Genomic DNA, 18,481 nt, shown 5'->3' with positions numbered 1-18,481 from the left:
AGTAAAAAATTACTGTTCATTGTGATTGATGAATATTTCTCAACTAACCATCTAACGACTAAGAAAAAAAGAGGAACGAATCCTAATTTAAAAAGTAAACAGATATTACTGAAATCTTGTTATCGACACTATTCACTGGTGTGTGATAGAAGAAGAAAAATAAGCTTTTCTTATGTGAAGTTCTTTGAGCAGCAAGGCAGGATGAATGTTTCATGATAAGCAAAGCATCAGAACCAGAGGCAAGCCAGTGGCTATCTGTACAAAAAACCAAGCAAATAAACTAGGCCTTGTTAGAACAGAACTTCTAAAGGAGACACACTTTCTGGCTTGCTTTCATAAAGTGCCTGAAGGATTTATGCTACATATTATATCTTCAAGATCAGTTAATGCCAAGATCTCAGAAACCACTGACTGCCTTGGGAAGGCAAGAGTGGCTAGTTCTTTTTTCTGTGCAAGATTAACTGATACAATGAGGAAAGTTTCCATTTCCTTTAGGGATGTCCTTAATGGAGTATGAAGGATCAAAGACTTATCTGAAATATTTAGCAGGATAATATGATAAGTCATGTTGCTACAGTGCACAGATGTCCATGAGTGCTCGCCAAGGTTAACAATGTTGTACAAACAAGTCACATCAGATTGTAATGTTAGAATACCTTGCCAGATAAGACCAAAAACCCTAGGACATCTAGTTCAATCATCTGTTTCCAACAGAGCTCAGTTAGATTCTTCTGGGAACAAGCAAGGCATATAATTGATGACACTCCTCCATTGCTTGTACCACTACCCATGCATATTGGAATGGTACTATAAATATTTCGGGAAAGGTGGGGTGGCTTAATGAAATCCACAAGCCTCCCTGACCCATTGCCCAGTTTTAGCCAAATTATCATCTCCTGGGCCCCTCTGGATCCCCTGAACAACAATTCAGTGCTATATCCAGCCATAGTGGAGGGTTAACTATAGCAATTATTTCTACATGCGTGTCTATTTTAGCGCTTTCTCATAATATAGCTGTTCCATTTGGCCTCTGTTACTGATAGCTGTTGGTAGATCATAGTCTTTTAAAGAATCATAATCTTTTAAAGGGACTTTGGGGATCCTGTAGCCCATCTCCTTCAGTGTGGGGATCCTTCAACTACAGTATCCCTGTCAGATGGCCATCTACCTCAGCACGAAACAGCCCACCAACTCCCAAGGCAGTTTGTTTCGGTGTCAAGCAGCTTGTACAATTTTTAGGACGTTCCTTAAGGAGGGGCTTTCAGCTGGAGATGTCTTGGGGCACCATGCAGGATGCCTTAGAGCACGGGTGTCAAACACAAGGCCCGGGGGCCAAATCCGGCCCGCCAGACCTCGTCATGTGGCCCGCCGAGCGCCCCAGCCAGCGGGACCCAGCAGTGGGACCTTGCTGCTTAAGCGCCGCGCCAACAAAGCGCCGACAAACAGCTGGGCCCGGGGAAATGCTTTTTGCCCCTGGGTCCCTTCGCGCTCTTTTCTGGCGACCCCCCCTTCCCTTCCTTCCTTCCTCTCTCTCGTTCTTATTCTTTCTTTCCCTCTCCTTCCTTCCTTCTTTATCTCTGTCTTCTCTCCCTCTTTCTTTTTCTTTCCTTCTTTATTCCTTCTTTCCTACTCTTCTTTCTCTCACCTCTTTCCTTCCTCTCTCCCTCCTGCTCCCTCTTTTCTTTCTTTCTTTCTTTCTTCTTCCTTCCTTCCTTCCTTCCTTCCTTCCTTCCGTCCTTCCCAACTTTCTTCCTCTCCCTCATTCTTATTCTTTCTTTCCCTCTACTTCCTTCCTTCTTTCTCCCTTTCCGTCTTCTCTCCCTCTTTCTTTTTCTTTCCTTCTTTATTCTCTTCCTTATTTCCTACTCTTCTTTCTCTCCCCTCTTTCCTTCCTTCCTTCCTCTCTCCCTCCCACTCTCCTCCTTCCTTCCTTCCTTCCTTCCTTCCTTCCTTCATTCCTTCCTCACTCCCTCCCTCTCCCTCTCCCTCTCCCTCTCCTCAGAAACATAGGATGCTGCTTTATACTTCTGGCCCTTAAACCCTGGAACCAGGAGAGCAGCTCCAGTGAGTCAACCTCAGCCAGTCCCTTTGGTGAAGGGTGGTGGCTCACTGGCAGAACATCTGTCCTGCATGCAGAAGGACCCCAGCACCTCCAGGTACTAGTAGCTCTGCAAAGGTCCTGCATGAAACCCTAGCGAGCCTCCACCACCCAGTGCAGTTACCAAAAATCATTTTTCAATAAATTGTACAATAATTGTACATTTGAATATCTACTTGCCATTATTCTGACTATGTTTCTGCTTTCAGAGCTAGTTATTACTTACAGTATTACAAAAAAACAGTAATAATTGAATGCAGTGACAATAATTTATGATAATAAAGAGTGGACACATAGTCCTACAGATACAACCGGCCCTTTGAGGGTGACCAAACTGCTGATGCGGCCCCCGATGAATTTGAGTTTGACACCCCTGCCTTAGAGCTACTTTTTATCCCTCTGATATCCTCAGCTGTGGCTGCTGATAGCAAGAGGAAAGTAGGCTCTCACCTAGTGCTATATCCAGCCATAGTGGAGGGTTAACTATAGCAATTATTTCTACATGCGTGTCTATTTTAGCGCATGCTTTGTTGTTGTTGTTTAGTCGTTTAGTCGTGTCCGACTCTTCGTGACCCCATGGACCATAGCATGCCAGGCACTCCTGTCTTGCACTGCCTCCTGCAGTTTAGTCAAACTCATGTTCGTAGCTTCGAGAACACTGTCCAACCATCTCGTCCTCTGTCGTCCCCTTCTCCTAGTGCCCTCAATCTTTCCCAACATCAGGGTCTTTTCCAAGGATTCTTCTCTTCTCATGAGGTGGCCAAAGTATTGGAGCCTCAGCTTCACGATCTGTCCTTCCAGTGAGCACTCAGGGCTGATTACCTTAAGAATGGATAGGTTTGATCTTCTTGCAGTCCATGGGACTCTCAAGAGTCTCCTCCAGCACCATAATTCAATAATTGATCCCTTCATGGATCATAATTGATCCCTTCATGGATCAATGCCTTGTCGTGGCGAAGGGGCTTGAATAACTCAGAGAAGCTATGAGCTATGCCATGCAGGGCCACCCAAGATGGACAGGTCATAGTGGAGAGTTTTGACTAAACGTGATCCACCTGGAGAAGGAACTGGCAAGCCACTCCAGTATCCCTGCCAAGAAAACTCCATGGACAAAGACAACAGCGCATGCTAGCTTTGTGCAAAACTGTGCCCACTTTTTAGGAGCTGCGTTAAATGGCCATCCTATCAGCTCCCATCCCATTCGGGCAACAGATGAACTGGCTGTTATGGCTGCAATTCTAAACCTGCTTACTAGGGAGTAAGTCCACTGTGTTAATACATGGGACCTACTTCAGAAAAAAGGATGCACAGAATCGCACTGCATGACCCATTCTGCTCTGCTTCACTACCTGTGGTTTCTGAAGCAAAGAGAAGCGTAGATACCCTCACAGCTATCTCAGAATCATGACACAGAGTTCTAAGGACAGCTGCAAAGAAGAATAGAAAATGTGCGCACACGTCATTTTTTAAATTGGCACCATGTTCTGAGATGCAGATAATATCAAAGGAGATCAATGCAGACAGCAAAGCAGATGCACTTCCCACAATGGGAAGATAACTCCCAATAAATACGCAGCTCCAGAGCCTTCAGTGTGACTGGAGCCCTGTGCTGCAGTAGTTAATAGAACCATCACCTTTATGAACTCTTTCTCTTATTTCCCATCATGTATGGACTTTAGCCTTCAAAGGCTACTGCTGCTGGTGAAGTAATATGATTAAGTGAGCCTTTTAAGACAGATTTATGCAAATAGTTTCTCCTCCAGCAAGTGTCACATCAGGTCTAGCTCTGTAAGGAAGAATATTTCAAAGATGCCACCTCTTATTTAGAACCACTAAATTATCTGACATTAGTGGTCAAATCGGCAGCAGGCCAAAATGGAGCAACTTTGATTTATACCACTGCTGATGTTGGCTTTCTTTCCACTTATAAAGCAGGAAAACAAAGAACTTTCATTCATCAGGCAAAACTTGGGTGATGAAGGGAAAGAGAATCGGGCGAGTGGGAGGAGGTTTTTGTCTCTCCACTAGAGAAGCATTCAGATCTTCCTAGGATGGCCTCTTGTTACAACTAAAAGAACACCAAATTTAATTCACAGTCTCGTAATCTGCATCACCATAAGCTTGCTGCATGTCTCTGGCACCCAGCATGGAATCTGCCATTATTCTGAAACTCTGTGCTTTCAGAGCCAATGTACATGTTTAGCAAAATCACACAGTAGAGGACTTCTGAGAGCATACCATTTCATACTGTAGGGACTGTGTCCCCCACAGGAATGCTCTTTGAGTTGTAACACCTTCCAAACAGTACACAGAAAACTAGTGCATCAGAAAGAGGCAAGGCTATCCAAGTCATTTTACTGCTTGAGGCAAAGGATAAGATGTCACCCCTTTCCAGTCTATGTGCAAAATCCAACCAGATTGGGTTGAAACGTAGGGCTCATTCCTCCACTTGTTTAATGCAGATATTAAGCTTCCTGTACCACAGTTAACTGTGTTGTCCATATGATATTTTCCTCCAAATCACTGCCTGCCCACACTTCCCCTCCCCCAACTAGATTATTTCATGTCCTCTCCATTTGAGAGCATGCCTGGTATGGAGAAATGGCTTTAAAACAAGGTGTGGAAAGATTATGGGTACACCTATTACCGAAAATGAATGGAATATTGCCATTTCAAGTCCAACATGTAATGCCATGTGTAAAAATTATAGATTCACGGAAAAGTAAACCAGAGTATATCCTCAATTTAAGGAAGAACGGCACTGCTTTCATGACTATTGGAAAGATGAATAGACTATTTAAGTTGCATCTGTTATTACTGTTAAATGTGGTCAGTTGGATGGGAGGATATTGCTTATCATGCTTCTTATGAGTGAGTAGTTTGGAGCTGATAAAAGCAGAATTATAAAAATGAGATTATATTCCTCTATATTTATGATATCTGCATATATGTACATAAATGTACATATTTCCTGCTTGTTTGGATTGAATATTTAAGTACATTGTTAAACAGAAATCTTTATGTTTTTATTTTTTTAATCTGGAGCAACTGTGTAGCTTAAACATATTTCAAATTTACAAAATTTGTTTACAGAAAGAGATTGTGTATTTAGTTAGCATTGTTTGTTGTTGTTGTTTAGTCATTTAGTCATGTCCGACTCTTCGTGACCCCATGGACCAGAGCACGCCAGGCACTCCTGTCTTCCACTGCCTCCCGCAGTTTGGTCAAACTCATGTCCGTTGCTTCGAGAACACTGTCCAACCATCTTGTCCTCTGTCGTCCCCTTCTCCTAGTGCCGTCAATCTTTCCCAACATCAGGGTCTTTTCCAGGGAGCCTTCTCTTCTCCTGAGGTGGCCAAAGTATTGGAGCCTCAGCTTCAGGACCTGTCCTTCCAGTGAGCACTCAGGGCTGATTTCCTTCAGAATGGATAGGTTTGATCTTCTTGCAGTCCATAGTTAGCATTGTTATTATAACTATTTATTAAATTTATATACTGCCTTTCATCATAAAAATACAAAATACTTACAACAACAACAACAACAACAACAAAGTAACCCCATTCCCACAAACATATTTAAAAGGCAATAGATTTTTTAATCAGCCAAAGGTCTGTTTATAGAGGAATGTTTCCGCCTCACACAGTCTAATAATGTATTAGTTGCACAGGGAACTATGATTTGTTGCTGCTTTCTAATGCATGTATAGTTTCTACCTGAAATGAAAAACATGATCTGTGGAGCTGTTATGTGTCACAATCACCTATAGATTGCATATATTGTCCGTGTGTGTGTGTGTGTGTGTGTGTGTGTATTTTTTATTTTGCATGGATCACTTTCTTGTGTAGGAATTTGATGTATGAAGAAACCCTCTTTGCTTGTTTTTAGATGTTTTTAGATGTTTGTACAAACTTCTTCATTACGGTCAGCTTTTATAGTATGATCTGTGTTTCTTTTGATGCACTTATGTTGGCTTTTGGTTTCAGCTGCCGTCACTTTTTAACATTTAAGACTTCTACCCTATATTCTTTCCTGGGTGCAAGTCCTACTGACCTACCTCTACTGCTTCCAATCCATTTGACCCTCAGGTGGTGCAATTGGTCAAAGCGTTTGGCTGTTAACCAGAAGGTTGGTGGTTCAAGCCCACGCAGGGATAGCTGTGGTCATATGGTAAAAGGCATTAGGGAGCTTGAAGGTGCCTTATGCCAAGTTTGACCATCCATCTACCCAAGTATTGTCCGCACTGACTGGCAGCAGCTCTCCAGGGTTTCAGGCAGAGGAGATCTCCATTCCTGGAGGGCGATGCCAGGATTGAACACATGCCTTACTAGACCTGCGACAACCCTTCCATTGAGGATTGGACTCCCAAGCCATGCAAGGCTTTCCTATGTTTAGCCTTTTCCTGCAAGGTGGCACCAGCCTTATAAACACACCTGGGAGCAAGTCCCTTTGGAGTCAATGGGGGCTTACCCCTGAGTAGACACCCATAGACTTCAAGCCTCTTTCCATTCCGTCCGCTCCTTGGTTCTCCCTGAGGGGGGTTTTGGGGAAGGGCTGCTGCTAAAACGAGAGCGCAGGTGCTTATAAACCCTTTCATCTTATTTCTTGGTTCTTGGGGGCAGAAAGATGGGTAAAGAGGGCCTTTGCTGGAAAATAAGCCACACGGCTTTCACATTTTATCCCCGAGGCGGGCATTGCTAGTACTGTACAGTTCCGCAGATGGTTTTTTTTTACAAGCAGTGAGAATGGGAGGGTTGGGGAAGAGACACAGACAAAAAGCAGGACATGATGAGCAGCTCCTTTTATTTACTGCCCGTTTAAGCGCCTTCCAGGCTCCTCCGCCAAATCCCGCCTCGCGGGCCAGCCGACCAATCGGGATCAGCGGCCCCAAGGCGCCGCTGCCGAGAGAGGAGAAAAAGAGCGAGGCCTTCTTCTTTCCCCCTTTCCTTTCCCCCCTCGCGGCAACGGCTCTTGCTCCCGTTCAAGAAGCCCGGAAATTGCCTTGTCAGGAACTCTGTGGGTTTCCCTCTCTCTTTCTCTCTCTCTCATTTTTTTTTTTTGCTGCAAAGCGTGCGCTGCGAGCGGTTTGTCCACTGTTAGCTCAGGTCATATTTCACTGCTGGGCAAGTAAGTGGCTTCTGCTCTCCAACCCAAATAAGAATTGCCTTCTGTAGCAGAGCGTTCCGTTTCAGGAAATCCTCGCGCAGATGTTTCTTCCCTTTGCGTTGAAGAGGGGAAAGAAAACACCTCGGGCTTTGTTCTCTATCCCTTGCCCAAGGGGTCGTGTCCCTTTCCCCCTCCCTCTTTGGGTGCACTTGGGTTGCCTTCTGGCTTACCTTGGTTGACTTCTGGGGGTTGGGGAGAGAGTTTGAGGTTTTGATCCTCAACTCCAGGTTTGCCTGAAGTGGAGGCATGTGTTTACTTTTGTTTTTGTTTTGTTTTCGCTTTTCAGGTTTTGTTCCCCTGTGTATGTATGGGGCCCAGTATGCAGTGGGACCTAAAAAGTGAAAAGGGAGGTTCCCTGCCCAACGCACCCCCCCCCCTTGCAAAATGGCAACCAGATACTGCCACATCCTTGAGATGATGCCTTATCCTGGTGTACATGGTTACTAGTCTTGGGGAGTGGGAAGGGTGAGAAGAGAGTCGCAAGTAGCCAAGGGTCATGGACTCTCTTTCTGCATTTGAAGTTGATGCCAGTTGCAGATACGTTTCTGTGGGTCGCCACAGTATTTCAGCTCCCTTCAGCGTCAGATGGAGTGACCCAATGGTTGGGGATGATGGGGATTGTAGTCCAACCACATCTGGGGACCCAAGGCTGGGAAATACTGAAGAGCTAAGACAGACTGGGTGCTTCTGCTTGACTTGTTTGTTGGACGTTCATTTTTGTGGGGAGATTTGACGGTCGGTGTTGGCTTTCCAAGGAGTATTCATTTGTTTGCAGGGAGGTTGACAGATGACATTGCATCAAAGCAAGCATTATTGCACACACTCCAATTAATTTCCCTGCTGCAAAAAGGTACAGGTTTTTTTTGGGGGGGAGGGGGAAGCGGGTTTGTTGTCCTCATCAACCACAATTGTGCAACCTGAATTTGCTGGTATGTGGTTAAATCCTACCTGAACTGAACAGCATTCTGAAAGCGGCCCCAATCTGGGCCTTCTGTAAAGAGAGACGCCTTCTCAGTGCATTATTTAGAACAGGGTGCAAAGTACAGGGTCTGTTTAAATATTACTGAATTCCTTCATGGAAATGATTTCTTTGTGGAAATTAGCCTGCAGTCCACATGCCGATTGTTATTTGCGACAATATCAGAGGTAGGTGTGTGTTGCTTTAAGTATTACAAGTTATGGGAAGCTGTGATTTCTCTGTTTCCTAGTGTGCGTACACTGAGCAAAATACATACTTATGCAACTATCACCATGCAAGTATCATAAATATGTGAAGCACCAAACGTAATAGCCCACACACTGTAATGTATGGCTGCTGTAGCTGTCTACCCTCTTGCCATATATGAGTGCTGTGCTTTTCCCAAACATTATTGTTCCAGTACTGCCCTCCTACAGACAAGAAGTACCCACTGCTTCCAAAGCATAAGAGGAAATGGAGTTGGGTAGGACAAGAAGACAAGGCCTGCTGGGACTAGAGGGCTAGATTGGCCACATGGGCTGTCAGAGGGAGGAGAGGGCAGGCTGTATCAAGCAGGAACCAGGCTATTGTCCTGTGTGGCTTAAGCATGTTTTGGTGTGGTGGCATCGTGGGCACCAGTTGCACCTCCTGTGTTGCCAACACTCAAAAGGGCACCTCTCTGCTAAGTTATCTGCTACACTTTGTTTAGCAGGAGCACCGGACAAGGGTCTCCGTCTCCGAAGATCTTGAGATCAGGCAGATAGGTGGGAAGATGTGATCCTTCAAATCTTCTTTAAAGCTTAATGTCAACCATCTTAATTGGGCCTGGAAACAGTGCCAATCACAAAACGTATAATATGATCATATGGTTTCAGGCCCAGTTAACCATCTTGCTGCCCTGTTTTGAGCTAACTAAAGTTTCTAGGCTGTTTTCAAAGTCGAGCCCATATATATATAATGCATTGAAGTAATCAGAGCAGGTATCTCTGTACAGGTAGGGTTGCAGCTGGTATTATCAGCTGAAGCCAATAAACGGTGCCGTGAGCCTCTGAGGCTGCTCATGCCTCTTTGCTAACAACTGTAGATCCAAGACTGTTCCTGAACCACAAACTTGATCCTTTAGGGAGAAATCCAGAACAGGTTGAACTTCAGTCAGCCAAATAGATGAACAACCTGCTAACAGTACCTTTATCTTGTCTGGATTTAATCTCAGTTTATTGGCTCTTACCCAGTCCGTTAATGTGCCCAGCCACTGATTCAGGGAAGCTATTGGTTCATCTTGATTTGATGAAAAGGAGATAATAGAGCTCGGCGTTATCTGGTATTGGTGACACCTCAGTCTGTATCTCCAGATGACCTCTTCCAGTGGCTTCATGTAGATTTTAAACAGCATGGGTGATGAAATGCAGCCTGATGGAACTCTACAGCATAGCTACTGACCTGTAGTCATCCCAACATTCTTCTTGTCCCAGGAGGGCATCCCGTGTGTTCTCTGCAGGCGTCTCATGTGAGCACTATGTTGTATGTCTTTGCCATGCTCCACGCTGCTAAAAAAAGGATGGTTTTGAGGAGCATAAGGAGATTCAAACCCCTATAGCAGGCATCCCCAAACTGCAGCCCTCCAGATGCTTTGGCCTACAACTCCCATGATCCCTAGCTAACAGGACCAGTGGTCAGGGATGATGGGAATTGTAGTCCAAAACATCTGGAGGGCCGAAGTTTGGGGATGCCTGAGTTAGAGGGACCCCTGGGGGGACTTGCAGTAGTGTGGTTGTTGCTGGCTGTGCTACAGGCTGTTGGACTGAGTGTGCTGTGGTGTTGACTTTTGGGGATGTGGTGGGGTGCATGCCCTAACTGTAGTGATTTAAATGGCTATGCGTGAATATTGGTGGTGGTACTGTCTCTAATTAGTGGGTTGTGGTAGAGTTTCCAGAGTGTCTGGTTGTGTATGTGTGTGTAATCTCACCCAGGCCTGTCTCCTTCTCCACCCCCATCATTCTGCCCGGTCAGTGAGGTCCAGCGCTGAGGGCCTTCTCGGGATTCCCTCCCTGCGAGAAGCAAAGTTACAGGGAACCAGGCAGATGGCCTTCTCGGTAGTGGCTCCCGCCCTGTGGAAGGCCCCCCCCCCATCAGATGTCAAAGGAATAAACAAACATCTGACATTTAGAAGACATCTGAAGGCAGCGCTGTTTAGGGAAGTTTTTTAATGACTGATGTTTTAATGTGTTTTTAATCTGTTGGAAGCCGCCCAGAGTGGCTGGGGAGACCCAGCCAGATGGGCGGGGTACAAATAAATTATTATTATTATTATTATTATTATTATTTATTATTATTATTATTTGGATAAAGCAACTGTTCCTCTGCTAAGTAGTGTTGTGCCTCCAATCCTGGTGTAATGTTCAGTTATGTTGAAAACCTATACATATTTACCAGGGTTTAAGTCCCACTGAGCTCAGTAGGGCTTCTTAGTAGACATCTGTAGGACTGTGAAAAATAAGAAGATTGGTCTGGTGTGAGAAGCCCCTGGTTACTTTTAAATGGATGTGACAGGAACTCTCAGAAGCAGTGTGTTAGAATTGCAGATGTACCAACCATCTAAATAAATGTTTTAAGTTTAGTATGACAAATTACTTAGGGCTGTCTTCCTTTACAATTACGATTCAAGGGTGAACAAGTCCCCTTGAATGCATTAAATTTTGGAAACTGGTTATTGGAACATTCTTGCCGCTGGGTGAAAAATGTCTGCAAAAGCATGTTTTGTAGCATGTATTAAATTTTTTGATTTAATTGTTGAATTTACTGTTGGCCTAGGCTTTCCAGTATCTGTCGCAAATAATTAGACACTTGGTTTAGGTGTTGGTTTGCTAGGATGGCTTTGCTGGGAAGCACACTGGACCATAGCCAATATGCAAATGTTGATGTTCTGTCACTTTGTAGACTCCTTTACAAAGCGTAAATCATTTTGTGGGATGACTTGCTAATACATCTGAGCGCATAGGGAACAAATTAATCCCTGAAGTGCCTGAAATGTCTTTAGGGAGTTTGCCCCCTGAACATCCTTAATCCAAGTTGAATTCTGTTTCACACTTCGATCAGCAGTAGGGTAATAAACAAGAGGAGATGAAGGCTATGTTTTGTTTCAAGACCAAAAGTGATGGAAATGACACAATCTACCAGGGTCCTCTTGCCATTATACCCTCTCCTATTTCATCAGCTGACTTAGGTTGTTCTTCTATATACATTTACCCTGGGAGTTTTTTAAAAAAGGTTTATATTTAACTTGATAGGACCTCTGAGTAGAGTTGTATGTATGGGATTGTACCTTTAAGTCTTTTCTCAGAAGAGCCAGGCAAAATGGTGTTGCCTATCTCATGGAAATGGGGGTCATTATTGAAGACAGCAACAAAACGGTGGCCTTCCTGTGCAATCCTGTACATTCCTGCTTGGAAGTGAGTCCCTCTGAGTTCAAGGGGACTTACTCTCAGGTAAGTGGGTATAGGATTGCAACACCTAGTTAACCTAAGAGTATGCACGCACTGAACTCGAGGGAACAGATATCTAGGAAAGTTATATTTAATTAAGAGAAAAATCAACATTGACATTTATTAAGGATTGGAAACTTCTTATGGAGTTTTTGTGTGAAAGAGAAAATGAACTTATAATACCTGGATTGAAAAAATATTGGCTTATAGAAAATAGAATAGTTGGATTCTATTTAGGGCTTATGTTCTGGGCCCCCGTGCGCATAAGAGAAATCACATAAAGTGGGGAGCACCTTCTAAAAAGTCTTTAAATGCCCATTTCCCTCTGCTCTCCAACTCTCTCTCCTGCTCTCTCCCCAATTCAGAGAAAGAAAATATCTAGAGTTGAAGCTCTGGGGCTGGTTGGAGGACACATGGGAAAGTGGCTGCTTCTGCTGTGCTACCCTGTACGTCAGCTGTTAGGCAGGGACTCTGAGCAGCATAAATAAAGCCCTGTTGCTCCTCAGGTCTCTTTGGGGCTTCCTCTGCCCTCACTGATGTCTTCTTTGGGCTTCAGGGAGGGTTTCCTTGTGAGCCATGAGGGCTCTCCAGCTCTCTCCCATCATCTCCTGGTATGATTCTATTTATTTATTTCCTGAGGTGGTACCTTGGTTTATGAACTTAATCCGTTCCTGAAGTCCGTTATTAAACTAAAGCTTTCTTAAACCAAGGCGTGCTTTCCTGTAGCAGCAAGGGACTCAATTTACAAACGGAACACACTCAGCAGGAAGTGGAACATGTTCTGCTTCCAAGGCAAAGTTCACAAACCAAAACACCTACTTCCGGGTTTGCAGCGTTCTTAATCCAAGTTGTTCACAAACTCTTCTTTCAGTTTCTCTTTCCCCCTTTCCCCTTCTGTTCCCTTCTGATCCTTTTTAGATTAGATCTTAAAAGCATTTATTTTATTCTGGTGTATTATATAAAAAAAGATACTTTGTATTGGGTATGAACGTTTGTATACCTTTGGACAAGTTTCAATAAAAATAAATATTTTAAAAATAGACATTAAAAAACAAACAAAAGTGATCAATATGGGGCTGATACTATGTATAAACTACTGTAGTTGAAACTCTCTTAAACGTGAACAAGAAACTCCACTGTATTCCAACCACTCACTTTTGCTGTCGCTATACAAGTCAACATGTATCTTGATTGAACTGTTCACTTACCAGTTTTTTATATGAGAATAAGAAGCCCTTGATCTTTCCAGGGATTTAAAATTCTCTTTCAACTTATTTCAGCTTCTCATTCACTCCCTTAAACCTCTGAGTTGTTGATTTTTGTTCCAGTGAATTCTGGAGTTACTCTGTGACAACTGAACATGTAAACAAGCCTTTTTACATTTCAAGCTCTGTTCCTGCAGTCTGACAAACTGATTAACTTACTGAAAAAATTGTGCATTATTTATTGAGTGCTTGAATTAGCCAGTGCAAACTTGAGAGCCCAGCTTTAGAGAGCCCAAATGTTAATCGTCCATTATTTATTGATTTCATTAATCTCGAATTATCAGCTGAAACAACTTTATGGTTTGTTGGACGGATTTTTATTTTTGCTGATATCTGCCAGGGCAACATCTTGTTGCTTGAGTGAGATTTTTGTTTATCCAGAGTTCGAAAACAAGGTAGACAACCATTCCCTTTCAAGAACATTGCAGACAGGGAAACGCCAATGTGGTATAATGGGACAGAGTTGGACTTTAGAACAGAAATCTGTCCATACCAGAAACTGTGGTTAATCTATCGTTAGTTTAAGCAAGTTATCTTCAGTAGCTATAGTTGATCCAAGCAACTTGACAAACTGCAGTTTTCCAAATTCCTGGCCACTTTGGAGATAGGGGGGAGTAGTGTGGAAGCTCAAGGCTTACTGTGGGCTTATCCAGACTTGCCCTTGCCTCACCTCATTACCGCCCACCCCCACCTGAATCGGAGCAAACACCAATTGGGTTTCCTCTGGATTTATCTTTGTTCTGATTTATGGCTAAGGAATGGGTTTTCTGGGGAGAAATGGCAGACAATGGCAAGACTGCTTAGACTCATGTCTAGAAACTGTGGGACAAGTGAAAAATCACTTAGGTAAAGGTAAAGGGACGCCTGACCATTAGGTCCAGTCGTGACCGACTCTGGGGTTGCGCGCTCATCTCGCATTATTGGCCGAGGGAGCCGGCGTACAGCTTCCAGGTCATGTGGCCAGCATGACAAAGCCGCTTCTGGCAAACCAGAGCAGCACATGGAAACACCGTTTACCTTCCCACTGTAGCAGTTCCTATTTATCTACTTGCATTTTGATGTGCTTTCGAACTGCTAGGTTGGCAGGAGCTGGGACTGAGTAACGGGAGCTCACCCCGTCACAGGAATTCAAACCATCGACCTTCTGATCAGCAAGCCCTAGGCTCAGTGGTTTAACCCACAGCGCCACCTGGGTCCCCTAAAATCACTTAGACAAGTGCAAATATGGATGAGCCCTCTGTCTTGTTCCCGCTTTTTCACGTAATGCTTAAATTGTGGTTTAGTGTGGCATCCATTGCAATCAGTCTGCCTTTGTAATTTTTCTAATCCCCTATTACTCCAAAATGTATTTTTCCTAGTTAAAACTTGTTGACTATGCCTTATAGGAGAACTCTGCTGATTTTAGGATATTTACTCCTAGTCACTGTTGATCCTAAAAAAAGATGCACTGGAGAATTCAGTGCTTTTTGTGTGTAGATCCAGATGTCATGTAGGTGATATCTCAAATGTATTATACTCTGTAGTACTCTTAGCATCAAACAATGTATTTTTTGCAAGGAAACTGGATTGAGTTACAGGAATGTTGCACTTTGAAGTGATGCAGAATGATAAATGAATGCATAATATTTTTAAACACAGTTCCTCTAGAGACAAACCTTATATCAACAATTGTTGGAGGCATCTATAAACTGAATGATTTTTTTTTTGTCAACGGCAAGTTAGACTGTGAGATGAAGAACAAAACAATGCAGTGCAGCATAGCTGTTGGATTACAGGCACGCTTGAGCTTCCAAAGCAAATTATTATGGCCTAGTATTGTGCAAAAGTGTGTCTGCATGTGTACGAATGTATCTTTAAAATATATTTATTTATTTAGAAAGGATGGGGAGCCTGCTAGGAGTTCATCCATGGACATATGCCATGGCAACCCAGTTAAATTTGCCTTGAGACAGTCTTTAAATCTCTTTTGTTGACCACCAGCATTATGCTTTCCATTTTTAAGTTCGGAATAGAGTAGTTGCTTTGGAAGACGATCATCAGGCATCTGCACAACATGACCAGTCCAGCGAAGTTGATGTTGAAAGGATGGGGAGCCTGCTAGGAGTTCATCCATGGACATATACCATGGCAACCCAGTTTTATCATTGTTCACGAAGTTACTGGTTATATACAGGAAAACCCTATTTTGCATGAGGGTTACATTCCGGGTCATCGCGTGTGTTGTTAGTGCACTTGTAATCCCGCCCTGCCGCACTCCCATTATACCCCGTAACGCCCCCTTTTCCTGCCACTTCTGGGTTCACAGTGATGCATGCATGCACCAAGAACGCATTCAAAGCAGGAGTTGCCCACCCACTGTGTGCACAAAACCCATGTCACTGTGTCCACTTCGGGCATGAAAAACTGTCACTCTACAGTGTAATTGGCATATGACTGGCTGCAGTGCATAGCATTTGCAGTCTTTGGACTGCTTAGCTGGCAGTAGCAGCTGCTGCTGCTGCTACTCATTGGTAATACTTTTCTTTCTATTGCTTTGTTTAGAGGCACTTGATGAATAGTAAGAACCAAAGTGATGCACACTACACATAGCAGTGCAGTAAAATGATTTTAACAGTGCAATACTAGGATTTGTTCCCCGGTAAGTGTACCGTGTTTCTCATATTTTAAGGCATCCCTAAAAAATAAGGCATGGCAGGATTTTCAAGACCTTGCGAAATATAAGGCATACCCCAAAAATAAGACATGAGCAGGACCCGGCAAAGGCAGCAGTGCGCGCTTTGCCGAGCTCCAAGCCGGCGGCGGGCTGCTGCTTTCCCGCTCAATTTCCCTGCCCCCTCTCGCGAGACTCGCCGCCGGGTCCGCTCTCGCGCACATGGCCCGGTGAGAGGGAGCCTCCCCTGCGCGCGCGTCTGCGCTCACCCTCCCCCCTCCTTTTCGGCCCAGCGCGCCGCCTTGCCTGTTCGTGTGCCGCGCGTGTGAGGCGAGCGGGAAGGCAGGAGACCCAGGAGAGCCTGGCGGCCGCCGAGAAACCCACCACCGCTCTTCCCGCCCAGGACGAGGGGCCCGGAGGAGGAGAGCCCGGCGGCGGCGGAGGAGAAGGAGAAAGAGGCGGCAGCAGCAGCGGCGACTCAGAGGCCGAGCTGCTGGACGGGCCTTCCGCGGAGGAGCCTGTGGGGAAGAAGGAGCTGGAGCCCGAAAAAGGCGGCAGTGAGGAGAAGGAGGAGGAGGAGAAGCCGCGAAGCAGCAGCCCGCCGCCGGCTTGGAGCTCGAGCCGGCAAAGGTACCGTAGCAGCGGCGCTTTGCCGAGCTCCAACAGAGCGGGAGCTGGCAAAGGCAGCAGCGCGCACGTTGCCGAGCTCCAAGCCGGCGGCGGGCTGCTGCCTTTGCTGGTTCCCGCTCAGTCGTGGCTCGGCAAAAAATTAGACACCCCCGAAAATAAGCCATAGGCTTATTTTCTTCGGAAAAAAATAATATAAGACATGTCTTAAAATATGAGAAACACGGTATGTAGGCTTGCAACCTATATAAAACATGGGTTGAACCAGCATGTACATTCCTCAATGATGAATGTGGGTTCCTTTGGCTTACACATATTCTTATTCATTTTTTCATGGTAGTAATTTATTTATTCATATTCTTCCAGAAACGAATTCAACTATTAACTCATTTTTCCTCTGACTTTCCACCTGATGGGACCACAAGGTGTCTTCCAGTAAGACCATGCCATCCCAAAATGATCAACATTAAAACCATAGCAGCAGACCAAGAAAACAGTTTAAATCACTTTGCAATTGTAAAGTCACAGCAAAGGAAGCAATGTTATAAAATTATCTTCTAGATCAGGCTTCCTCAACCTCGGCCCTCCAGATAGATGTTTTGAGACTATAGTTCCCATCATCCCTGACCACTGGTCCTGCTAGTTAGGGATCATGGGAGTAGTAGGTCAAACAAATCTAGAGGGCTGAGGTTGAGGAAACCTATTCTAGATGTCTGTTGAGGAGCCATGACCTATAAATCATCATCATCATCATATTATTATTGGCAAACTGGACTAATCCTGCAGACTTCATGTGGACAACTTTTTATAACCATGGTGCCACTACCAAAAAACAGGTCCTCTTCACTGGAAGCAAACGTTAGAAGAGGACTCTTAATGTCTGAGAACTGTTGTATGGCATTAGGCACTCTTTAAAATGATGTGTACTGTGTAGGGAAATGGTATGACTCTAGGAACCTTGTTGTTAGTGTGAGGGAGAACAGAGTATACCTGTAATATTTATACTTCCTGGAATGAGATTGAGAAATTGTCTTTCTTACATGTGACTGAAAGTTGGTAAAAACAATGGCAAGAACACAACAGGAACTTTTAAAATAAAACCCTGCACAATTTGTTGATTTGACTTCTGTGAAGTAGCAGTAACTTCCTGAATGTGGGATTAGGAAACCAAAACATGTGATATTGCAATGAGAATATTGGAGAGAAAAGTCATGCAACCAGAGTCTAAAGAACTCGCTATAGGTAGGCTTATCAGCTTACAAACTACAGTGGTACCTCTACTTACAAATAACTCTACTTACGAATGTTTCTACTTACGAATGGAGCTCCGTCCGCCATCTTGGATGCAGTTTAGATAGGATTTTTTCTACTTACGAATTTTTAGATAGGGTTGCTTCTATTTACGAATTTTTTCTCCCAATGCATTCATATGGGATTCGACTTACGAATGTGCGTTCGGAACGCGTTAAATTCGTAAGTAGAGGTACCACTGTATTTCCAAATAGCCTGCAGCACTTCTGATGGTCTGTGCCTGACAAAGGTGGTGGGGGGGGGAGGGGGAGGCTTCAAACCAAGGGTTCTACTGGTGAGGTCGCTACCTTATTGTCCCTTGGCTTGGCATTTGTAACATGTTTTGCATGTGGCGTAGCAAAACTCATTGGATCACAAACTGTAGAATTTGTTGGTATGCAGTGTCCATTGCAAATATAATGAAGTTTTTTTCCCCAAGTGAAGCATATTTCAAAAGTCCCTTTTTGTTTCCTTGTCTCCCAGAGGTCTGCTCAAAATGCAAAGTGAGAATCTGGAACCGGTAAATTACTACATTGGAATTGACGTTGGCACAGCGAGCGTCCGTGCGGCTTTGGTAGACCAGTTTGGGACAGTGGTGGCTTACGCAGAGCAGCCAATTCAAATTTGGGCACCACAACCAGACCACTATGAGCAATCCTCTGATGACATCTGGGCTGCGTGTTGTACAGTCACAAAGGTACAAACATGAATGCTCACCGTGAATTTTATGCTACACGCTGTGAGGCAGCTTTTCTAATGAGGTGAGGCAGACTCTACTGCCTTTGTCACATCGAACCGTTTTCACTCACACAAGAGACAAGATTCTAGGAGGGCTGATATAACTAGTGACATTTGCTGGCTAATCTCTGCCTACCTTTTGGAAAAATTGGGGCTTCCTGTTCCAGATTTGACTATATAATGGTCGTGTTATTAAGTTCAAAGATTAAC

General features: G+C 44.3%; 1 protein-coding gene across 5 annotated transcripts in view; it reads left to right on the top strand.

Moving 5' to 3' along the window:
* Nucleotides 1-6,988: 6,988 nt before the first annotated feature.
* Nucleotides 6,989-18,481, top strand: part of FGGY (FGGY carbohydrate kinase domain containing) — a 156,252-nt gene continuing 144,759 nt past the window's right edge. Inside the window, exons 1-3 of one of the 5 annotated variants that reach the window (XM_060276863.1) lie at nucleotides 7,118-7,222; nucleotides 15,508-15,604; nucleotides 18,017-18,230. In XM_060276863.1, the coding sequence (XP_060132846.1) occupies nucleotides 18,030-18,230 (201 nt within the window). In that variant the 5' untranslated portion in view covers nucleotides 7,118-7,222; nucleotides 15,508-15,604; nucleotides 18,017-18,029. Of the gene's footprint in view, nucleotides 7,223-15,507; nucleotides 15,605-18,016; nucleotides 18,231-18,481 lie in introns of those variants that run through there. The other 4 variants (XM_035124274.2, XM_035124273.2, XM_035124277.2 and 1 more) reach the window with 4 other exon arrangements.

The sequence above is a fragment of the Zootoca vivipara genome, chromosome 7, assembly GCF_963506605.1.
Source record: "Zootoca vivipara chromosome 7, rZooViv1.1, whole genome shotgun sequence".
Classification (NCBI taxonomy): Eukaryota; Metazoa; Chordata; class Lepidosauria; order Squamata; family Lacertidae; genus Zootoca; species Zootoca vivipara.
This window is presented reverse-complemented; position numbering and strand designations above follow the sequence as displayed.